The sequence below is a fragment of the Vombatus ursinus genome, unplaced genomic scaffold (assembly GCF_900497805.2).
Source record: "Vombatus ursinus unplaced genomic scaffold, bare-nosed wombat genome assembly UNPS02014820.1, whole genome shotgun sequence".
Lineage (NCBI taxonomy): Eukaryota > Metazoa > Chordata > Mammalia > Diprotodontia > Vombatidae > Vombatus > Vombatus ursinus.
In genome coordinates, this window is record NW_020954598.1 from 20,118,526 (window position 1) to 20,139,192 (window position 20,667).

General features: G+C 41.2%; 1 protein-coding gene across 1 annotated transcript in view; it reads right to left on the reverse strand.

The window, feature by feature from the left end:
- DNAH1 (dynein axonemal heavy chain 1) overlaps positions 1-20,667 on the reverse strand; it is a 158,891-nt gene that overhangs the window by 83,283 nt on the left and 54,941 nt on the right. Inside the window, exons 16-23 of the mRNA XM_027837286.1 lie at positions 19,025-19,107; positions 18,597-18,738; positions 17,595-17,750; positions 15,386-15,584; positions 13,651-13,904; positions 12,862-13,074; positions 943-1,107; positions 265-386 (exon numbers count right to left, since the gene is read on the reverse strand). Of these exons, the coding sequence (XP_027693087.1) occupies positions 265-386; positions 943-1,107; positions 12,862-13,074; positions 13,651-13,904; positions 15,386-15,584; positions 17,595-17,750; positions 18,597-18,738; positions 19,025-19,107 (1,334 nt within the window). The remainder of the gene's footprint in view (positions 1-264; positions 387-942; positions 1,108-12,861; positions 13,075-13,650; positions 13,905-15,385; positions 15,585-17,594; positions 17,751-18,596; positions 18,739-19,024; positions 19,108-20,667) is intronic.

A 20,667-nucleotide genomic window follows, 5' to 3' on the forward strand; every position in this document is an offset into this window, starting at 1 on the left:
TCAGAGAGGATTACTCCTATTTTCCTAGCCCCCAGACCACAGAATACCCCTGAACATCTGTGTCCCTACACCCTATGCTGCTTATGCCACACTTACAACACCTAATGCCACACAACCACCCCAAGGATCTTCTTTAGGTCACTCTAACCCCAACCAGCAGATTGTCTGAGCCCTGAACATCCATAGTGGTCAATCTGATTCTGCTTGATTCAAATTTTTGCTCTCTCCTAACAATGAAGCCAGAAGAAAAGGAACCAGGCTTACCTGGGGAAAGCAGCTCTCTTGGTCTCCAGATACTCGCTCAGGCCTTTCTGAACCATGTCTAAGAGTTTGTTACAGTCTCGAAGGCTGTCTAGTAGCCTTTGATCAGCACATACATTAATTACCTGGAGGTCACAAGCACATGAAAAGCAGAAAGACAGAGGAATAGAATCTGTGGCAAGAGGTTGCCACTGGTCTCAATTACTAAGTAAACAAAAGAGTCCAGGCAGAAGGTAGAGGCCCCCTACGGGGCACAAGGAAAAAAGCTAGATGGTTCCCATCCAGGGGTGGAAGGCAAGGAACAGAGGGATTCAATAACAACTTATTAAATACTAAGCCCTAGGGAAATCCAAAGTCCGACCAGGAGTCACTCAATCTCCTCACTCTGTTATCCTGCATTTGGGAAAGTTGTTGTAAGTGGTCTCTGACACGTCTTCTCATCCCTGGCCTTCTTAGACTCCATGATCAGAGGACACCTCTTAGAAGCTTCTCTATTGTCTCCTGTCACCCCCCAATCCCACCGTTGGGGTCTACCACTCCCCTCAGTACAGTACTGAGATCGAGGTAAAGCCGGATCATAGGAAGTATTAGGAGGAAGCAGGAGCCCCCTTCTCCCCTGCCCCACTTTCTACTTCCTTGGTCAGAATCCATGATCCCCAGCACCCTACCAGCCAAGCCCACCTCTCTATTCTCGTTGGCATTCTTCATGATTTTCCTCCAGAGCCTCTCCATCGTCTGGTAGCGCTTACTTTCCACTGGCAACTGTCTGGTGATATCCTCAGAGCTGAAGATGGGCTCTAGATACAACCAAGACCGCTGGCAGTTGAGCCACTCCTCAAGGACCTCCTAGGGAAAGGAGACAATCATCCACAATCTTTAGTAGCCATACATAGCATCTCTGGTTACTTAGAAATCCTTCCCAAAAGTACTGAACAGAAAACCGTGTTAATCAGCTCTGAACTTAAGAATCAAAATGACATGTGTTTCACTCCTGGCTCTGACACTTACTGACCAGGTATTTCCAAGTTACCTTGGACAAGTCACTTTCCCCTACTGACCTTCAGCTTTCTCAACTGAAAATTGGACATAATAATTTTTAAATGATGATTTTGTTCAGTCACTTTTTAGTCATGTCTGACTCTCTGTGACCCCATTTGGGGTTTTCTTGGCAGAGATAATGCACAGTTTGCTGTTTCCTTCTCCAGCTCATTTTACAGATGAGGAAACTGAGGCAAATAGGGTGAAGTGACTTGCCCAGGGTCACACAGCTAGTAAGAGTCTGAAGCCAGAGTTTAGCTCAGGAATTTGAATCTTCCTGACTCCAGTCCCAGCACTATGACCACTATGCCTCGTTGCTGCCCTTTCAAGATGATAGGAACATTGTATTCAGAAACGGAAGAGAAAAATCCCCCACTGTTGTTGTTCTTGTTGTTGTTCGTCCCTCTCAGCATCACTCGTGAGGAGCCAATGAAATGCTGCTGCCTGTAAAGCATCGCCATTAAAGGGAGACTTCTAGGAAGCTGAAGAAATGAAGTCAGAAGAGAGCCCACCTCTTCAATGGTCCCATCAAAAGTAACAAAAGAAATACAAAAAGAAGTAAAGCCACCAAAACCTCTTGAAATAAAATGGTTCTTAGGAGAAAAAAAAAACACTCAAAGAAAAAAAGTTCTGATACTCTGAAAAAAATAATACGCATTATAAGGAGTCAAAGCCAAAACACCAGAGAGAAAATGTACTGAAAAAGCCCGAAACTAGACTTTCCTACAAACAAAATGAAATGTATAATAAACACACTGAAGAAATTAAAAGTGGAAATGAAATCAGCAAAAATATCACAAAGTGAATTTAAAAAAGGAACTTAATAGATTAACTCAGGAATCTCAAGACAAGATGATGTTGAAGAAACCTGGCAGTTTAGAAACATCTTTGGAAGATATAAGCAAAAAAAACACATTTAATGAAAAGCAAAAGTATTCTACAAGAGAACAGAATGGTAGAAACCACAGAAAAACACAAATGCAAATATTATACAGTTGTCAATAGATTTTTAAGATACATAGATAAAAGTGATGAATCCAGAGCACAGTTCAAGGAGAGAAAATACAACAATTATGACATTTCCCTAAAACTACAAAGTCTAAAATAATCTTACCACTATATTTTAGGAAACCACGTAAGGAAATTTAGTGGAAATATTGAAAAACAAAAATTATATAGCGAATCAATACAATCCACAAGATGCCGACAGGATAGACCCCCTAATTCAATTCCCTCAGGTTCAACATTGGCAAGCTTTAAAAGTATAATAGGGAGCAGATGACTGCATAACAGTCAAGAAGAAAGACACTGTATGTCAAAAACCGCACAAGAGGAATATAAGAGGAAAAGTGAATGATAACGAATGGACCAAAAAATCCTAATGGAGACTCTGAGGCATTGATAGAAAAGTCACTATAAAGTTTTATTCATCAAAAGTTATTAAAATAGATAGTTACTGAGCAACTTTGATTGAATTGATATTAACTATTAAGTTTTAAATAAAACGCTTAATTTTTAAAATTGCAAAAGGTAGAAGTTACACATGATTTTCCTACCAAAACAAGAAATGATGGTTGCTGGGATCTTTTTGTTGTTGCTGTCCAGTTGTTTTCAGTTGTGTCCTACTCTTTGTGACCCCATCTGGGTTTTTCTTGGCAGAGATACTGAAGTGGTTTATCATTTCCGTCTGTGGCTCATTTTACAGATGAGAAAACTGAGGCAAATAGGGTTACATGACTTACCCAGAGTCACACAGCCAGTGAGTATTTAAGAATGGATTGGAACTCAGGTCTTCCTGACATCTGACCCAGTACTCTATCCACTGTGTCACCTAGGTGCCCTACTGGAACATTATATACTTAGAATTAAGAGAGAGAAGGACTTAGTCCCCAAATAAACTTCCCAAAAAAGCTAACTGAATTCATTATCTTTCCTTACAAAGCCTCCCCTCTTCCAAACTGTCAAGGGCACCACCATTTCCCTGGTCACCCAGGCTTGAGAGTGGCAGGGGGAGGGGAGAGTTCAACCTGTGCTCTTCACCCTCTCTCACTCTCATATCCTTCGTTCTCAAAGAGGACCATGACATTAAGGAGATGATGACATGATTTGCAATTGACTTTGATTTGAGTGAGGGAAGGCTGTGCAAGGTCACCAGCCTCACTTCTCCTCCAGAGTCATCTGGGTCCAGTGGCCAGATATCAATCAGGACAACTGGAGATGGTCCAGGATACAATGAGCCCTGGCCCTTTTAATCTAAGGTCTTTTCAGATTTTCACTTTCAGTGAGGTAATGTCCATTCACACTTTCTGCCCAAAGGAAGGTAAATTTTGATGGCTGAAAGCTACCTAGCTAACTTGGTGTTCACTGGCTAGATTTCTTTCTCAAAGACCAAGCCTTAAACCTAATTCACTCTGGATCTCATGGATTGGACAATAATAGGTCCCTGCCCAAGCACCATATAATGTTGGGTTTTTTGGGCCCTCCTGGCTCAGAGGGAATGGAAATAGTAACTGTTTTTCTTTTGGCTAGTAACCCTGAGGGTCTTCCCCTCCCAGTCTGATTTTTTTTTTTTTGGATGGACTTTCATCCATCTCTTGACTCATTTCTTAAAGAGGCCTATTCACTGAATGTGCTTGCCTCACTCAAAATGAGAACCTGAAAAGACATTAGCTTAAAACGGTCAAAGTCTCCCATTGCATCCTGGGCCATCTCCAGTCATCCTGATTGATATCTGGCCACTGGACTCAGATGGCTCTGGAGGAGAAAGAGGCCGGGACTTTGCACAGCCCTCCTTCACTCAAATCCAAGTCAATTGCAAGTCATGTCATCATCTCCCTGATGTCATGGTTCTCTTCAAGAACAAAGGGCAAACCACACAACCGTCATATCATATGGTTAAGTCCTGTTCATTCCTCCTCCTCTGCTCTGACAGCACCACTCCCCTGGTGTAGACCCTCATTACCTTCTGTTGTAGTCGTCGCATCTTGGTCTCCAGGCCTCAAGTCTCTTTCTACTGTAGTCAAGCGTCCGCTCAGCTATCAAATTTATCATCCTAACGTACAACTATGTATGACCATGTCAGACTCCTTCCCCTGCCCCCAATCTATAACCAAGACACGCCATCTCTGGCTCTGGGCATGGTCACTGGCTGTCCTCCATGCCTGCAATGTCCTTCCTCTTCATCTCCACCTCTTGCCTTCCTTGGCTTCCTTCAGGCCCCAACTAAAATCCCACCTTCTGTGAGAACTTTTTCTGATCCCTTTTAATGTTAGTTCCTCCCTTCTGTTGATTAATCCAATTTATCTTGTATATGGTTTGTTCGTACAAAGGTGTTCACCTGTGGTCTTCCCCATTAGACTGTGAGTTCCTTAAGAGCAGAACTGTCACCTTTCTTTGCATCTCTAGCACTTAGGACAATGCCTGGCATAGAGTAGGTGTTTTATTGACTAAAGTGAGAAAATTAATCCTTTAAAAATGTATATGGATAAATAAAACTTTTAAAAATTATACAGCGGAAAAAACCTTTGAAGTGAGAAGGGGACACAAAACTTAAGAGCAATTGTTACTACCTTGCTCATATATAGATACAGATAAATAGATATACTCATATAATTTTGTATAAATATATAATATACAATTTAATATATATCATTTTTAAAAGCTATAAATAATAGAAGTCAACAGTTTCTTGTTCTTTTTCTTATTCTTGGTATATTAAAATACTTGTGTTTGTTGATAACTGTTAAATTCACAAAGTAAAAGAAAAAACTTTTAAAGAAATTTATAGCAGGAAGAGCCAACTTCAAAAGAGCTTTTCTCATGTAAAACTAACAAGAACACAGAGCCAAGGCTGCACTTTCAAGTAAGCATTCTATTCAATAGCTATTTTATAACTGTGATCAGTTACTATCTAAATGCAGTCATTGTAGGGGGATTAAAAACAATAGTGGTGTTGTTTTGGTTAACAAGTGAATGATACAAAACTTATAAAGTTAATAGTAGAAAAAGATATGAATTATGTTTAGTGGTTTGTGTTTGCTTTCCCATTGGAAAAGGATTATTTTAGTGAAATAAGGAAGATTATGTTGTTAACAAAGCATGATAAACCAAATTTTAATAATTAAATTTATTGATTTATACAATGAACCTTACAACATATTTTACATCTTAAAAAATTTTAATATGTCCATTTGCTGCAGTTCCTTATTTTATATGATTTGGCACTGAACTCACAAGGTTTTGATAAACATTCTTTAATTTATCAAAAAGCACACTTAAAACATAGGACATTAAGTATATCTTTAAGGAAAGTCCACTTTTCCAAGTCTAACCTCAGTTATAGCCCATAGGGTTTTTTAAATTAACAATTTTTATTTTAAACTTATAGTAGCTAGGTGACACAGTGGATAGAACACTAGACCTGGAGATAGGAAGAATCAAATTTCTGAGTTCAAATCTGGCCTCAGACACTTACTAGCTATGTGACCCTGAGCAAGTCACCTAACCCTGTTTGCCTCAGTTTCCTCATCTGTAAAATGATCTAGAGAAAAAAAAATGGAAAACCACTTCTGTAACTTTACCAAAAAAAACCCAAAAAGGGTCACAAAGAGTCAGACATGACTGAAAAATGACTGAATGTTCTGAACTTAACAACCCTCCCCCCAAAATGAGCATTTCACATATATATATAACAGAAAAAGAGATGAAACTGTATATTTCTTTTACATACAGCTTGCTTCTTTTAAAATACATAATACATTCAACATGTAACTTTAAAGCTGTCTGAGGACATCGCATCAAACAAATATAACTTTGAAAGTAAGTAGTAAATGGATCAAATTTCCCTAAACAAAGGAAAAAAGCTTATTGAAGAGATTAAAAAACACATCACAACAACAGACTGCCTGCAGGAAACAAACTGAGTATTGAAAGAATATAGGTTTAAGTTGACAGGCCGAAGTGAATGATTGAAAAGGCATTTATTAAGTGTTCACTGTGTAGTAGACAATGCCCTAAGTCCTGGGATACAAAGACAAAGAACGGGTCCTCAAGGAGCTAGGTTCTAGTAGGGCAAGAGGACGTGGAGTGGTGGCTAGAGAGCAACGTTTTGAACCTAGACCCCCTCCTGAATTCGAGTCCATGAAGACAGTCTAACATTTGTTGTTGTTCAGTCAAGAAAGGGTTAAGGGACTTGCCCAGGGTCAAACAGCTGGCAAGTGAGGCTGGATTTGAACTCAGGAAGATGAATCTTCCTGACTCCAGACATGGCACTCTATACACTATACCACCTAGCTGCCTCCTTGGGCATTTACTCTACTTTAGCTAACTCTAGAAAATCTGGAAATTACTATATCAGATAACGTAGAATTAAAATAAGGCAATGTTAAAAGGAAAATTCCATGTTTGGACCTTTGCCCTAATAGAAGAGGCAAAACTCAGGAACAGAACTTTAAAATGAGTTTGTTGAAAAACATCAAGACTTAAATCCCTTGGTAGGATGGTTTATAAGGAAATCAACATGGCCCTCAAATCTCTAGCAGTTTTTTTAAAAAATATTTTTATTTAAAATTTTGAATTCTAAATTCTAACCCTCCCTCCCTCCCTCCTCTTCCTCCTCCCTGAGATGGTAAGCAATCAGATATAGGTTATACATGTACAATCAAATAAAACATTTCTGTATTAGTCATTTTGTACAAGAAGATTCGAATAAAAGAAAAAAAATGAAAGAAACAAAGTGAAAAATAGAATGCTTTAGTCTGTATTCAATCAATATCAGTTGTTTCTCTGGAGGCAGATAATATGGTTCATCATCAGTCCTTTGGGATTGTCTTGGATCATTGTATTGCTGAGAAGAGCTAAGTCATTCACAGTTCTTCATCGTACGATATTGCTGTTTCTGTGTACAATATTCTCCTGGTTCTGTTCACTTCACTATGAATCAGCTCACGTAAAACTTTCCAGAATTTTCTGAAATCATCCTGCTTGTCATTTCTCGTAGCACAATAATATGCCATCACAATTATATACCACAGCTTGCTTAGCCATTCCCCAATTGATGGGCATCCCTTCAATTTCCAATTCTTAGCCACCATAAAAAGAGTTGCTATAAATATTTTTGTACAAATAGATCCTTTCCCCTTTTCTTTTTTTTTTTTTATATCTTTGGACATCCTAGATCCTAGGACAGCTCTAACAGTGGTATTGCCGGATCAAAGGGTATGCAGTTTTATAATCCTTTGGAAATAGTTTCATATTGTTCTCCAGAAAGGCTAGATCAGTTCACAACTCCACCAATAATGCATTAGTGTCCCAGTTTTTCCACATCCCCTCCAACATCCATCATTTTCCTTTTTTGTCATATTAGCCAATCTGATAGATGTGAAGGAGTACCTCAGAGTTGTTTTAATTTTAATTTCTCTAATCAATAGTGATTTAGAGCATTTTTTCATATGACTAGAGATAGCTTTGATTTCTTTGTTCAAAAACTGCCTGTTCACATCCTTTGACCATTTATCAATTAGGAAATAACTTGCAGTCTTATAAATTTGACTCAGCTCTCTACATATTTGAGAAATGAGGCCTTTATCAAAGATACTTGTTGCAAAAATTTTTCCCCTTTCCTTTTATTTATTTCCTTATAATTTTGGTTGTGTTGGTTTTGTTTCTCTGGCAGCTTTTAAAGACAACTTTTCCATAATAAAAATAAGACAATCCTGATAAGTACACATCTACAAAAGGGACAGGACATTTTGTCTCAGCCCCTCCCTAAGTATTGTGATTGGCCCACATTTCAAATGAGTAGATAAGGTTAGTGAGCATGCATGATGGTAACTGTTATCAGTACTCCACCAAATACTCATTATGAGGGGATAGAGTCAGTACTAAAGAAATATAACTAGACTGCCTTCTCCTGCAGGACAGCCCTCCCCTAGGTCCTTCCCTGCTTGCTGGCTACGTGTAGCCAAAGTCAAGCATGGCTAAAACATAGGTCACTTCAGAATGATTCTGCATCACTGACTGATTTTGCACAGAAGCATTAAAAGAGCCAAACAAGTGAATTACATCATATTTTAAAGTACTATTGATAATGAGAGATTATCAATATAATAGCTACTAGAATTTAATGGTTGGCATTTATATAGCACTTTGTTGAATGTTTGACATATGTTAGCTCAGAAGATGCTATAGATAACTAGAATGAGGAAGAAACTGGTCTTGACAGTAGCATGGAAAGAATATATTTTGGTGGGGAAAGTTGAAATCATGCATTTTTTTCAAATTCACAAAAAACTCATCACAATCTAGGGCATGATGCTGTTATAAATGTATCAAGGCAGAAATATTCAACACTATATGTAAGGGTGAAGATAAAATAAATATAGTAATCCACAAAGAAAACGTGATAAAAAGACCCAGGCCTTTATGAAGCCTTAAAAGTGACTTGCTGATTTGAGGTGCTATCTCATATCTATCAGATTGGCTAATAAGACAAAAAAGGAAAATGATGGAAGTTGGAGGAGATGTGGGGAAACTGGGACACTAATGCACTGCTGGGTGGAGTTGTGAACTGATCCATCCATTCTGGAGAGCAATTTGGAACTATGCCGAAAGGGTTATAAAACTGTGCCTACCCTTTGATCCAGGAATACCACTGCTAGGTCTATATCTCAAAGACATCCCCAAAAAAGGGGAAAGGATCTATTTGTACAAAAATATTTATAGCAACTCTTTTTGTGGTGGCTAAGAATTGGAAATTGAAGGGATGCCCATCAATTGGGGGATGGCTAAACAAGCTGTGGTATATAATTGTGATGGAATATTATTGTGCTACAAGAAATGACAAGCAGGATGATTTCAGAAAAATTTTGAAAGACTTACATGAACTGATGCATAGTGAAGTCAACAGAATGAGGAGAACATTGTACACAGTAACAGCGATATTGTTTGATGAAGAACTGTGAATGACTTAGCTATTCTTAGCAATTCAATGATCCAAGACAATCCCAAAGAACTAATGATGAAGCATACTATCTGACTCCAGAGAAAGAACCAATATTGACTGAATACAGACTGAAGAATACTATTTTTTATTTTCTTTCTTTCATTCTTTTTCTTTTATTCAAATCTTCTTGTACAAAATGACTAATATGGAAATGTTCTGCATGATTGTGCATGTATAACCTATATCTGATTGCTTACCTTTGGGGGTGGGGGGGAAGGGGAGGGAGAAAGGAATAGAATTTGAAGCTCAAAACTTAAAAAAAAAACCAAATGTTAAAAAAATTGTTTTAATATGTAATTGGGGGAAATAAAATATTATGTATATAAAGCTCAGCTCAAAAAAAGTGACTTGTTGAGTAATGTTTGGATTAAAGAAAAAAAGGCTAATCAATAACAAATTATATAAAAATAAACAATATAAATGCAACATATTAAAATGTATGGAATCCAGTCAAGAATTAGATAGATATCAATAACAGTGAGAGACTTTACCACCACTCACAAAAGAATATGATAAATCTGCCTCAGAGGCACTTTTATATCCCCGAACAATATTTACATCCCTGAATGGATACTAACAAGAAAAAGAGGAAAATTAATAAGTTGAACTTGCAGTTAAAGAAATTAGAATATGAAAAAGTATCTCATTTGACCTGGATGCCTCTAGTATAGTTGATGGAGGAGGCAGAGACCAAAATGCTCTAGCCAAGAACAACTATGTTGCCCCTATACTTTGTTAATTTAGAGTCTACTTTAGTAAAGCACACAATAATCTATATGAGACACTATAGACACTATCACTTATATGTTGAGTGAGTAAACCTTTTGAGTCACATTAAATTGGCAAAAAGATGACAGTTTCATTGGGATGGGGGCCAAATCGTGAAAGAGTTTTGAGTTATTATTAATATCCCTAGACAGAACCCTGGACTGAGCCACGAAAAGGAAAAATTAGGCAATATAAGTGTCAAGCAGATGCTGTGTGTAGGTACAAAAGATCTTAGGATTGAGCCACTAGGTCCCATTGGTGAAATGAAATGATTAGAGTTGGTGTCATCTGGTAGCTTACCCAGATATGGCTACTCAAGGAGCTACTGGAGGAAACTTCTGAGTGTTAATGAAAAAAATCAAGTACTCCTGTAGATGTAAGCAAGCCACCACATGTGTCTGTATGTATACATGTATATGTATATGTATGCATGTATATGCGTGCATGTTTATGTGTATATGTACAGATACACAAACACATGTCTAATATATCTATTGATCAATTCTACTTGATCAATCATTTTGATACGCTGCTATATTCTATTTCCCAGAATTTCATTTAATATTTTTGCATCGTTATTAATGATGCTGACCCATAGTTCTTTCGTTGATTTATCATTACTATATTTGGATTCAGAATATATATCAAACTCAGAATGAACAAAATTCACAAGAAAGAATTAAAATAAGCCATTAAAAAACTTCCACATAAAAAGGCACTGGGACCAGATGGATTCAAAAGAAAATGTTATTGAGCATTAAAGGAACAAACGATCCCTGAACTATATGAGCTGTTTTTGAAAATAGAGAGCATCCTTTCTAATTCACTTAACAAGTCAAATATAGTTCTGATTCAATACCATTAATAATGATACAAAAATACTAAATTAAATGCTGAGAAAGAGAACACAACAGTATAGCCAAATTACTCATTGATTAAGTAGAATTTAAACCAAGAATGCAAGAATGGTTTGACATTATGAACACAGTAAAATGATTCACATCAATAAAAACAATATTGTTTTTGTCATGTATCAATAGCTATAGAAAAGGCCTTTTATAATATACAGCACTCATTATATTGAAAAAGGTTTTTTTAGGGAATAGAAGGGTTTTCATTTACATGGTAATAAGTATTCGTTTGAGACTAAGAGCATGATACTAATAGAGAAACATTAGAGGCTTTTCTACTAAGAATAGAGATCAAATCGAGCTTTCTAAATTCACTGTAAGAAAAGATAACAGCTACAACAATTGTGAAGAGGGAGAAATTTGTAGCTACTCAAAAACAGAAGAAATTATAGGAGACAAAACAGGAGAATTTGACAGTGGAAAGAATGACTCTGAACTCAGAAAACATGGGTTCAAGTCCCACCTCTGACGCTTACTCTCTACGGCCTTGGGCAAATCCCTCTTCTCCCTGGGACTCAGTTTCTTCATTTGTGAAAAGATGGTCTTTAAATCTATAATCTTATGGTCCTATGATAAAAATAAAGCATTAGTTTTTGTCAGAGACTGGGAGGAGGAGAGAGGGGAAAATCATTTCCAGGGGTTTGGGATGAAGGCAGTTGGAGAAGAGGAAGTTCATTTTGAACGGCCCCAACTTTCTTGGTAAAGTAAGAAGGAGGCTTCTTTTGAGAAAGAGGCAAGAGGAAGAGGAGATATGGGGGGAGATGGGCTTGAGGAAAGAACAGGTTGAGAGTAGATAGGGAGGGAATCATCAGGGAAGAATAAAGCAAGGCATAGTAATAATGAGTAAATTGGAACAATAAGCACAGGACACGACTGTAAATAACAACCGCAAAATTTAGAAAAATGTACCAGATGAGACGTCCCTTTTCAAACGTAGCCCATGTGTCGATCCGTTTTTGCTTAGATATACTTATTCATTCAAGGGAGGGCTTTGATGGGGGGAAGGAGAGGTTAGTTGGAGATGCAAAAAAAGGGCATCCATAAAATTAAAGATTAAATTTAAAAATACACAGACAAAAGCAAAAAAGTTCAGAAATTATCAAAGATTTAGAACTGGAAGGAGCCATTGAGTCCAACCCCCTCATTTTACAGAAGAGGAAACTGAGGCTGAAAGAAGGTAAGTGACTTGCCCAGAGCCACACAGCATGGCCAGCATCTCTCAGAGATGGAACCTGAATCGAGGACTTCCTGACTTTGAGGCAAGCTCTCCAGCTACTAGCCAACACTAACTTTACATGTTAATGATTACAAAGTTTATAATAATAATTTTTGAAGTGCTATAAAGTTGCTATTACTATTATTTGACTCTCATTGAAGAAGGAAAGAGAAGGAAGGAAGGAAGGAAGGAAGGAAGGAAGGAAGGAAACAATTCTTTTTTTAGCATCTATTGTGTGCCAAGCACTTTATAAATATTATCCCCTTTAAGTGCTATTATTATCCTTATTTTACAATTAAGAAAACTGAGGCAGACAGCAATCAAGTTGCTTGCCCAGGGTCACACAGCTATTTAAGTGTCTGAGGCTGAATCTGAACTCAGTTCTATAACGGCTGCAGGTCTATTCTCCATCCACTGTACCAGTCAAAAAGAAGAAGAGTAAGGAGATGGAAGGTGGGGGTTTCCACTGAAAGAAGAGGTGGGGGCAGCTAGGTGGCACAGTGGTTAGAGCACCGACCCTGAAGTCAGGCGGACCCGAGTTCAAATCCGGTCTCAGACCAGACGCTTGACTCTTACTAGCTGTGTGACCCTGGGCAAGTCACTTAATCCCAATTGCCTTTAAAAAAAAAAAAAAGAGAGAGAGGTAGGGAGGGGTTCAACATTACCTGGGTTAGTCTCAGCTTGGTCTCCCAGGTGTTGATTCTATGCTCAAATGGTTTCTTGTACGGTGAGAAAGACATGCTCTGGGTCATGACGATGTGGTCATCAAGGAGCTGAGAAGCCTCATCAGGGCTCTTCAGAATAAATGTCTCCGTTTTTTTGTAGGGCAGCACATTAAACAGAATGGACACCCATTCCTTCTCCATTTTATCCAGCGCCTGCAAGGGGAATGGCATGAACTGAGTGGATGCTACGATGAGAAAGAGCAGATGTCATCCCACACGGAGTACCTCCCTCACAGACACAAGCTCCTTTGTGTGTGACTTCGGGCATGGCTGTTCTGGCTCTAGGCATGGGTCCCCAGTCCAAGGAGAAGAGCCCTTTACTGCGAGAGGCAGCACCAGCTCGTCCAAACAATAGCTTTCACATAGGATCAGGCCCTGAGAGTCTCAACTCACTTGATGGATTTTCACATCATAGTGCTTGTAACCCCCTCCCAACCCCTCGGCTACAAAACTGAGACACTTCCTCAGAGCTGGCAGGGCCCTTTACAGGTCGCCTCATCTAAACTGCTACTTGGGGCAAGACTCCCCTGCCAAGCGGCCAGCCTGTCTGCTGCGTGAGTACTGCAGGGACAGGGAGCTTGCTTCCTCCTGAGTCAGACCTGCCTACAATGGGACGGCTCGGATCATCGGAAGGGCTTTCCCGATACCGAGCGCCTTGCTCTCGCAGGCCTGGTCACCCAGGAGCACAGGCAATGATGACCGGCGCTAGCACAAGGCCCGTGTCTGCACCTGTTCGATGGCGTACTCTTTGCCAGCCACCTCCGCGACTTTGCCAATGGCCTCGATGTGATCTTGGAGATTCATTTCCAGACACCGAGCGAAGGTGAGGTTGGCCTTGGGCTTGATGTTGATGTTGATCTCCTCAGAGAGCATCTCCCAGTGCCGGTTCCGCATGCCAGGGTTCCGCAGGCCCTGGATCAGCGGGATGTAGGGCTTGAAATCCTCAATTCTGTTCTGGATATCGACGGCTACGTCCTGGCAGGCTACAGAGAGAGATGGGACCAGGTGAGGGTAGGAGAAAGGACGAGGCCCTGAGGGTGATAGTCCTGCTTGCCACACTGCTGCCCACCTGGGGGTTTACTCACTCCTCCACCTAAGTCACAAAAAGAGGCTGCTGGCCAAGGCATGTCTTCCTAGGGACCCTCAGCAGAGACTCCGACGAGCCCTCTTAATCAGCTTCTCCTGAGAGGAAGACTGGTTTGTACCTGAAAGATCGCCCAGGTCTGCCCTGGGCCAAAGGAGGCCAGTGGGAGCTTCTCCACGGAAGGTTGTGGAGGTCTCTGGAGGGATGGATTCCCACTCAAGCAGGAGGCAAAGTCTCAGACGTCATCTAAGACTCAGTGTGCAATACTACAACCACCAACATTTCAGGGACCCAGCCCTGGCAAGATATCTTGCATCTCCTCTGTACCTCTTGGATATGCCAAGCTGTCCACATGTGGTCTCCCTCGTCAGAATGTGAGTGTCTTGAGGGCAGGGGTAGTTTTCACCTTTCTGTGCCCCCTTAGTGCTTAACACTGTCCTTCACACATAGTAAGTATTTACTTCATAAATACCTTTTGATCAATCAATTAAAATGTAGGAAGCACCAGAAAGCCTTGAATGTCAATTTCAACTTTGTTGTTGGGCCACTTGGGGAACACCAAAGGCGAGAGAGGGAAATGGTGGGACCTGTGCAAAGGTGCACAGGATGTGCACCTGTGCAGCTGTGCAAAGGATGGATGGTAGAGAGGGGAGACAGGAAGCAGGGGCGTCAGTTAAGAGGCTATTCTAATACCCAAGGGAAAAAATGAGAACCTCTGTGAGCATGGACACTGCAGGAATAGAGAGAAAAGAAAAATTCTAGATACATGGAGGAAGCATCAACAGGGCTGCATGTGTGTGGGGGCAGTTAATGAAGAGCTAAGAGTCAGAGATGACACCAACCTTTCTGATCTGGGTGAATGGGAAAGAAGTGGCGCCACTAACAGACACAGTTCCACTGGGAGAGGGGCTTTAAGTATCCGTGATTCTAGAAACATGGGACCTCAGAGCTGGAAGGGACCAACCTTCCCACACAGTGTGGTCAGGCAGACCTGAGTTCAAATCTAGTCTCAGATACTGACTAGCGATGTGACCCTGGGCAAGTCTTTTGACCTCTGTTTCAATTTCCGTTTCTGTAAAGTGGGGATAATAATAACACCTACCTCCCAGGGCTGTTGTGAGGATCAATGTAGCACAGTGCCTGACACATACCTATTAAATGTGAGTTATCATTATTATTATTATTATTATTATTATTACTGGTAGGGCTGGGACCCAAATTCAGCTCTCGTGACTTCCACGTTCAGGATTCTGCCCACTGGTCCTACCTCCTGCCCCTGCGGCCAAGCAAACCAAGCCTGGTCCCTTTTCTCCATTATTTTCCTTCAGACATCTAAAGACAAGGATTGTGTGTATCCAAAGTTTCGCACCCAAGGATTACCTGGGACATCTCTGAACTGCTTCACACACTTGTGCATTGTCTTGAAGGCCTCAATCACATTCTTTTCCAGCTGCTCAGCATCGATGGAAGTCAGAGGGTCATGTATCCAGCTTTCTGAACTACGTAACCAGTCAGAAGCCGTGGTCCACAGGTCATAGTACGGCTGGAAATCCTTGATCATCTTGTAAAGTTTCTCGTACTGTAAAGGAGAGAGGAGAGTACACTCTCAGGGGCCCACTCCTCATCTTAACAGCTAGCAGGGGCTCACTCTGCAGAGAAAGCCCACCAGGTCTCTCTGCTCAGCCCAGGCAGGGCTCTGGGACATCCGTTATCATCTCTTTATCCACATGATTCTGAGATCATCCCATCCCAGCCTCTCTCCTGAGCTCCACTCTTGCATCTCCAACTGTCTGTAGGACATCTTGAACTCTTATGTCCTGTAGATATCTTAAACTCAACAAGTCCAGAACTGAACTCAGTATTTTACCCCCCAAATCCTCCCCTCTTCCCAACTTCCACATTACTGTCAAAGGCATCAGCACCCTCCCAGGCACCCAGGCCCAAGACCTCGGCGTCATTCTCGACAGTCTCCTCACTCTCTCCCATATCCAATCACTTGTCAGATACCAAGGATTCTGCCTTTTTATGTCCTCACCTCCTTCAATCCGCTGACACTGCTAGTACCCTGGTATAGTTCCTTATCTGGTCACAACTAGATTACTGCAATGGCATACTGGTTTACTTCTTTGCCTCAAGTCTCTCCCCACTCCAGTCTTTTGCTTCTTTGCTCAGCCATCAAATTGATCTTCCTAAAGCACAGTTCTGACTACATCCCCCCACCCCCTCTTCAACAGATTCTAGCAGCTCCCTGTCACCTCTAGGATCAAACATAAAATCCTCTGTTTGGCTTTTAAAGCCCTTCACAACCGATGCCTCCCTACCTTCTCATTCTTTTTACGCCTCACTCTTCTCCATGCAGTGTACTTACTCTTAGCCTCCTTGCTCTTCCTCTCGTCCTCCTTAATCTCAGTGCTTTCCCTCTGACACTCTATCATTTTATCCGGTCTCCCTCTTGTTTGTACAGTTATTTACATATTGTTTCCCCAATTAGACGGCACACTCCTTGTTTTTTCCCTTCCTTTGTATCCCTAGCACTTAGCACAGTGCCCGGCACATAGTAGGTGCTAAACAACCGTTTGTTGGCTGACTGGTTGTTTCTCACACTCAACAATGTCTCCCACCTCTGTGTCTTTGCCTTGGCTGTCTCCCATGCCTGGAATGCAATTCCACCTCTTAGACCCCACTATTTCCTTCAAAACTCTGTCCAGCCAACTCCCTTCTACATAAAACTTTTTCTAATTTCCCAGTTACCTTGTGCTCCCTTTGTATATACTTATTTATAGACATCTATCTCATAGGATGAAAGTTCTTGAGGACAAGAACGGTTTTACCTTTATTTTTGAATCTCTAGCACATTACATACTATGGAGCCTGGACAATAGCAGGTGCTTAACAAATACCTGTTGGCTGATTGACTAATTGTTTCACTCCCATAGTCCCCCACTTCTACAAAGAATAAAGGGAGGTACAATCCCACATCTCTTCTATGTGGCCAGACTCAGTCAATATAATTACAAAAGCATTCAGATTCAATTTTTAAAATTTTATAACATTTTATATTGCACAGCATTACATCTATAAATTAGGTAGTGTAATTTTTAATATATAAGCCTATCTAGTGCTGAGCATGAACTATCCCACTAATGAGATCATCTGCATTCCATTAAAGAGTGTTTGTGATTTTATCTATATGAGTCATGATGGTGCCTTGGTAGATTGACTCCCAGATATTTTTTGCACGTACCCCAAGAAGGTCAAAGATAGATTTTATATAAACTGATGCAAAATGAAGCAAGTAAAAACAGGAAAACAATACATACAATGACTATGACAATGTAAATGGAAAGAACGAAAAACAAAAGGAAAAAACCTGAAACTCTCCCTTAATTTATAAACCATTCCTACGATAGGAACATGGCACAGAAGGGAGCACAGGATGTCTCATAAAGTAGGTCAGGAGAAAATAGTATTTTGAGCCCATACCACCATCCTTAATCAAAGGGAATGTGCATTTAGTAAAGTGCATCTTGCAGGGAGAAGGGTAGAGAAAGAGAGATGAGATGAGCAGTAGGAAGGAGTAGAGACCTACGTTGGTGATGGGCATCCCAAAAATCCGCTCTCGATTATTATAAAGCACGGCCAACTGCTGGCACTCCTTCAGCTGCTTCTTGACCCTCCTCACTTCATTGGCTATCTCATGAGCACGTGCAATTTCTGTGTAAATGGAAAATCCAGCCACCACCAACTAAGAGGAAAAGGACACCAATGGTAAGCAGATCTTACTAAGCCACAGAAGGTCACAGAATTTCAAAGTCACAAGGGACCATCTAGTCCAATCCATACCCAAAAAGGAATTCTTACTACAACACACCCAACGATTGGGCATCCTGCATTTGCCTAAAGACTCACTGCTCCCGGGGTGGCCCATTCCATTTGGGGAAATTCTGTCAGGAAGTTTTTCTTTGAATCTATCCTAGAATCTGCCTCTCCTCAACTTCCCCCCATTTCTCCTTGCTCTACCCCTAAACAAGTCAATCCCTCTTCTATATGAAAATCTTTAAAGTACTTAAAGCCAGCTCTCCTGTTGGTCTAAATCTTGCCTTCTCCAAGCTAAACACCACAAGGTCTTTCAAGTGACCCTTACATGGCGTTCTGGTAACCCTCCTCTGGTTGATCAATGTCCTTCCTAAAATCTTTTCCCAAATCTCAGATCCTCAAGCAATGGTGCTAACTTTCTGTCTATGGGCACATCTGGGCAGTGGGAGTGGTCCATAGACCTGGCTGGGCCTGAGGGTCTCTTAGTATACCACTCCCAAAAGCTGTAGCCCCCTACAGTTTGCTGGGGGAGCAGGAGGCAAATGTCTTCATGATATCATGGAAGGTGTAGGTATATCTCTACATGACAGTATGGACCCAAGATGCACGAATAACCCATCCCCAACTGTAAGGAACTTCTTCTCTGGTCCGAAGTAATTCTAAACATATTGGTGCCACTTAGATGGAGCCAGCAGCTATCCCTGCATGGGTGCAGGAATTTCAGGGTTGAAGAGGGGGCATAGGACAGCAGGCATCTGGAATCCCAGAGAAGCACCTGAAGACCATCCAGCTTCTCCAAAAAGTTGTTCTGATCCATAAGCTGAATCTTGTGGAACTTCTCTTCTTCCTCCCGGTGCATTTCCCGAATTAAGTCAATCTGCCCAAGGATCTTGTGGGGCCAGTTACTTGCTGCCCATCTGAAACAAGAAGCAGGGTAAAACAGAAATCCAGATTCCAGGGGGCCCAAAGGAAAAGGCAGGGGAAGCTACAGAAAGGGCCCTGGATTTGGAGTCAAAAGGGGACCTGGGTTTAAAGCCCAGCTTTGCCACTGACGAGCAACGTGACCTTGGTTAAGTCATTTAATGTCTTTGGGCCTCACTTTTCTTGTCTAAAGGATCCAAGGGACCTTTGAGCTCTAAATCCTAAGAACCTACAGTAAGGGGGAAAGGTGAGAGCAGAGGTGGGCTCTAAGCCCTCACTTACTTGTCATTGAAATCATCTGTAGTAAGATTATAAAAGAAGTCCTCCATGACCTGGTAATCAACCATGACTTTCACTATCCTTTCCTGCAGAGACAGACAAGAACATGGGTTCCATTGGCTTAAGCCACTCTTAGAACCAAAGTCCCCACTTCTAAGAAACACTCACCCAGACTTAAGGGACAGGCAAAGAGCTGTGGACAGCAGCTCCCCAAGGAGGGTTCTGCCCCTGTCCACAACCTGGACAACCAAGTTCAAAGTCAGAGATGTGGAAGGACTGTCTCAAGAGAAATGGGCAGGCAGGGAGTAGGGTAGCTGGAAGAGCCTGCTGCTTTACAGACTAAACGCTGGCAGTACGGTCAGTGTTTCTCAGAACAAATGAATAAGCCTAATGCCTGAAGGATATTTTGGGGAAGAATGCAATTGTGGGGATAACATAAGAAACAATGGTCATGCGAGGATTACTGTTCTTATTTCATAACACAGCAAGTGAGTGTCAGAGCCAGGACTAAAGCCCAAGTCTCCAGACTCTCGATCTAGGGGTCTTTCTAAATATAGACACAACGCTGCCGTAAGGGGAGTGCTACAAGGGATGTTTGTACAATGTGGTAAGGCAGAAAGAACCCTGGATCTGGGAGGCTGGAGACCTCCCATTAACACTCGGGGCAGCTTTCAACAGGCCCCCGTCCTTCTATGAAAGCATATTTTAAATCTCTTTTTTAGTTTCTCTAGAATATGAAGAAATTACATTTTTCTGCAAATCTCTTTCTAGATGACCAGGGAAAACTCTTCAGAAAGGTGGATGGATTAGGTCAGGACAAAAGGAAAAAGGGACTTTCATTAAGTGAATGAATGAAGGGTAATAACCAGAAACTTAACATAGAATACCTCTTATCTAGACAGGAACATTGCCTTTCCCCACCTGCATGGCAGCTGTCCCTGTGTAGCTATAGGATATGTCAGGGTCAATCTATGGATCTAAAATTCTGTATTCTGCGATTCAAAGACTGTAACTTTATATGGTTCTCTAGGAGTATTCACCCGTATCCTAAAAGGCAGGGGATGGGGTAGCAGCCAAGGCCAAACTCTTCCCACGTAATTAAGAGCTAGGCCACAAGAGGGTGCTTTGAGCAAAGGGATGACCCTCCAGGTAACGGGCCCAGCAGCAGCTGTGCCAAAACAGGAGAAAGGCTCCATTCACTCTATTTCTCAGCACACAGTGGTATATAGCATGGTAGGTCCCACAAGAAAAAGTGCTACATCCAGAGAAGAGAGTCTTGGGTTCAAGCCCCAGCTATGTGACCTTGGACGAGTTACTGCCTATCTGAGGTTCAGTTTCCTCATATCTAAAATGGAGGTAATGACCAAGTCATCCCCTCGATTGAGGTCTAGTGAGGAAAGCACTCTGTAAACTTTAAAACACAATAGAAATGGAGGGAGTTGTTAAATTATGATTAACACGCACACTCACAAGTAGGGTCAGAGGTGGCTCTGGCTACCTAATGCTAAAACAGTCCTTAGATGCATTTACATAGAATGGTTGGCTCACAGGTTGCTGCACCATATTCAGAGCAAAAAGGTAAGGGATCTGCTCCTGTACGAAAGTCTTCTCCCCCTCCCAGAAGACCCATGGTCGCCATAAGGAAT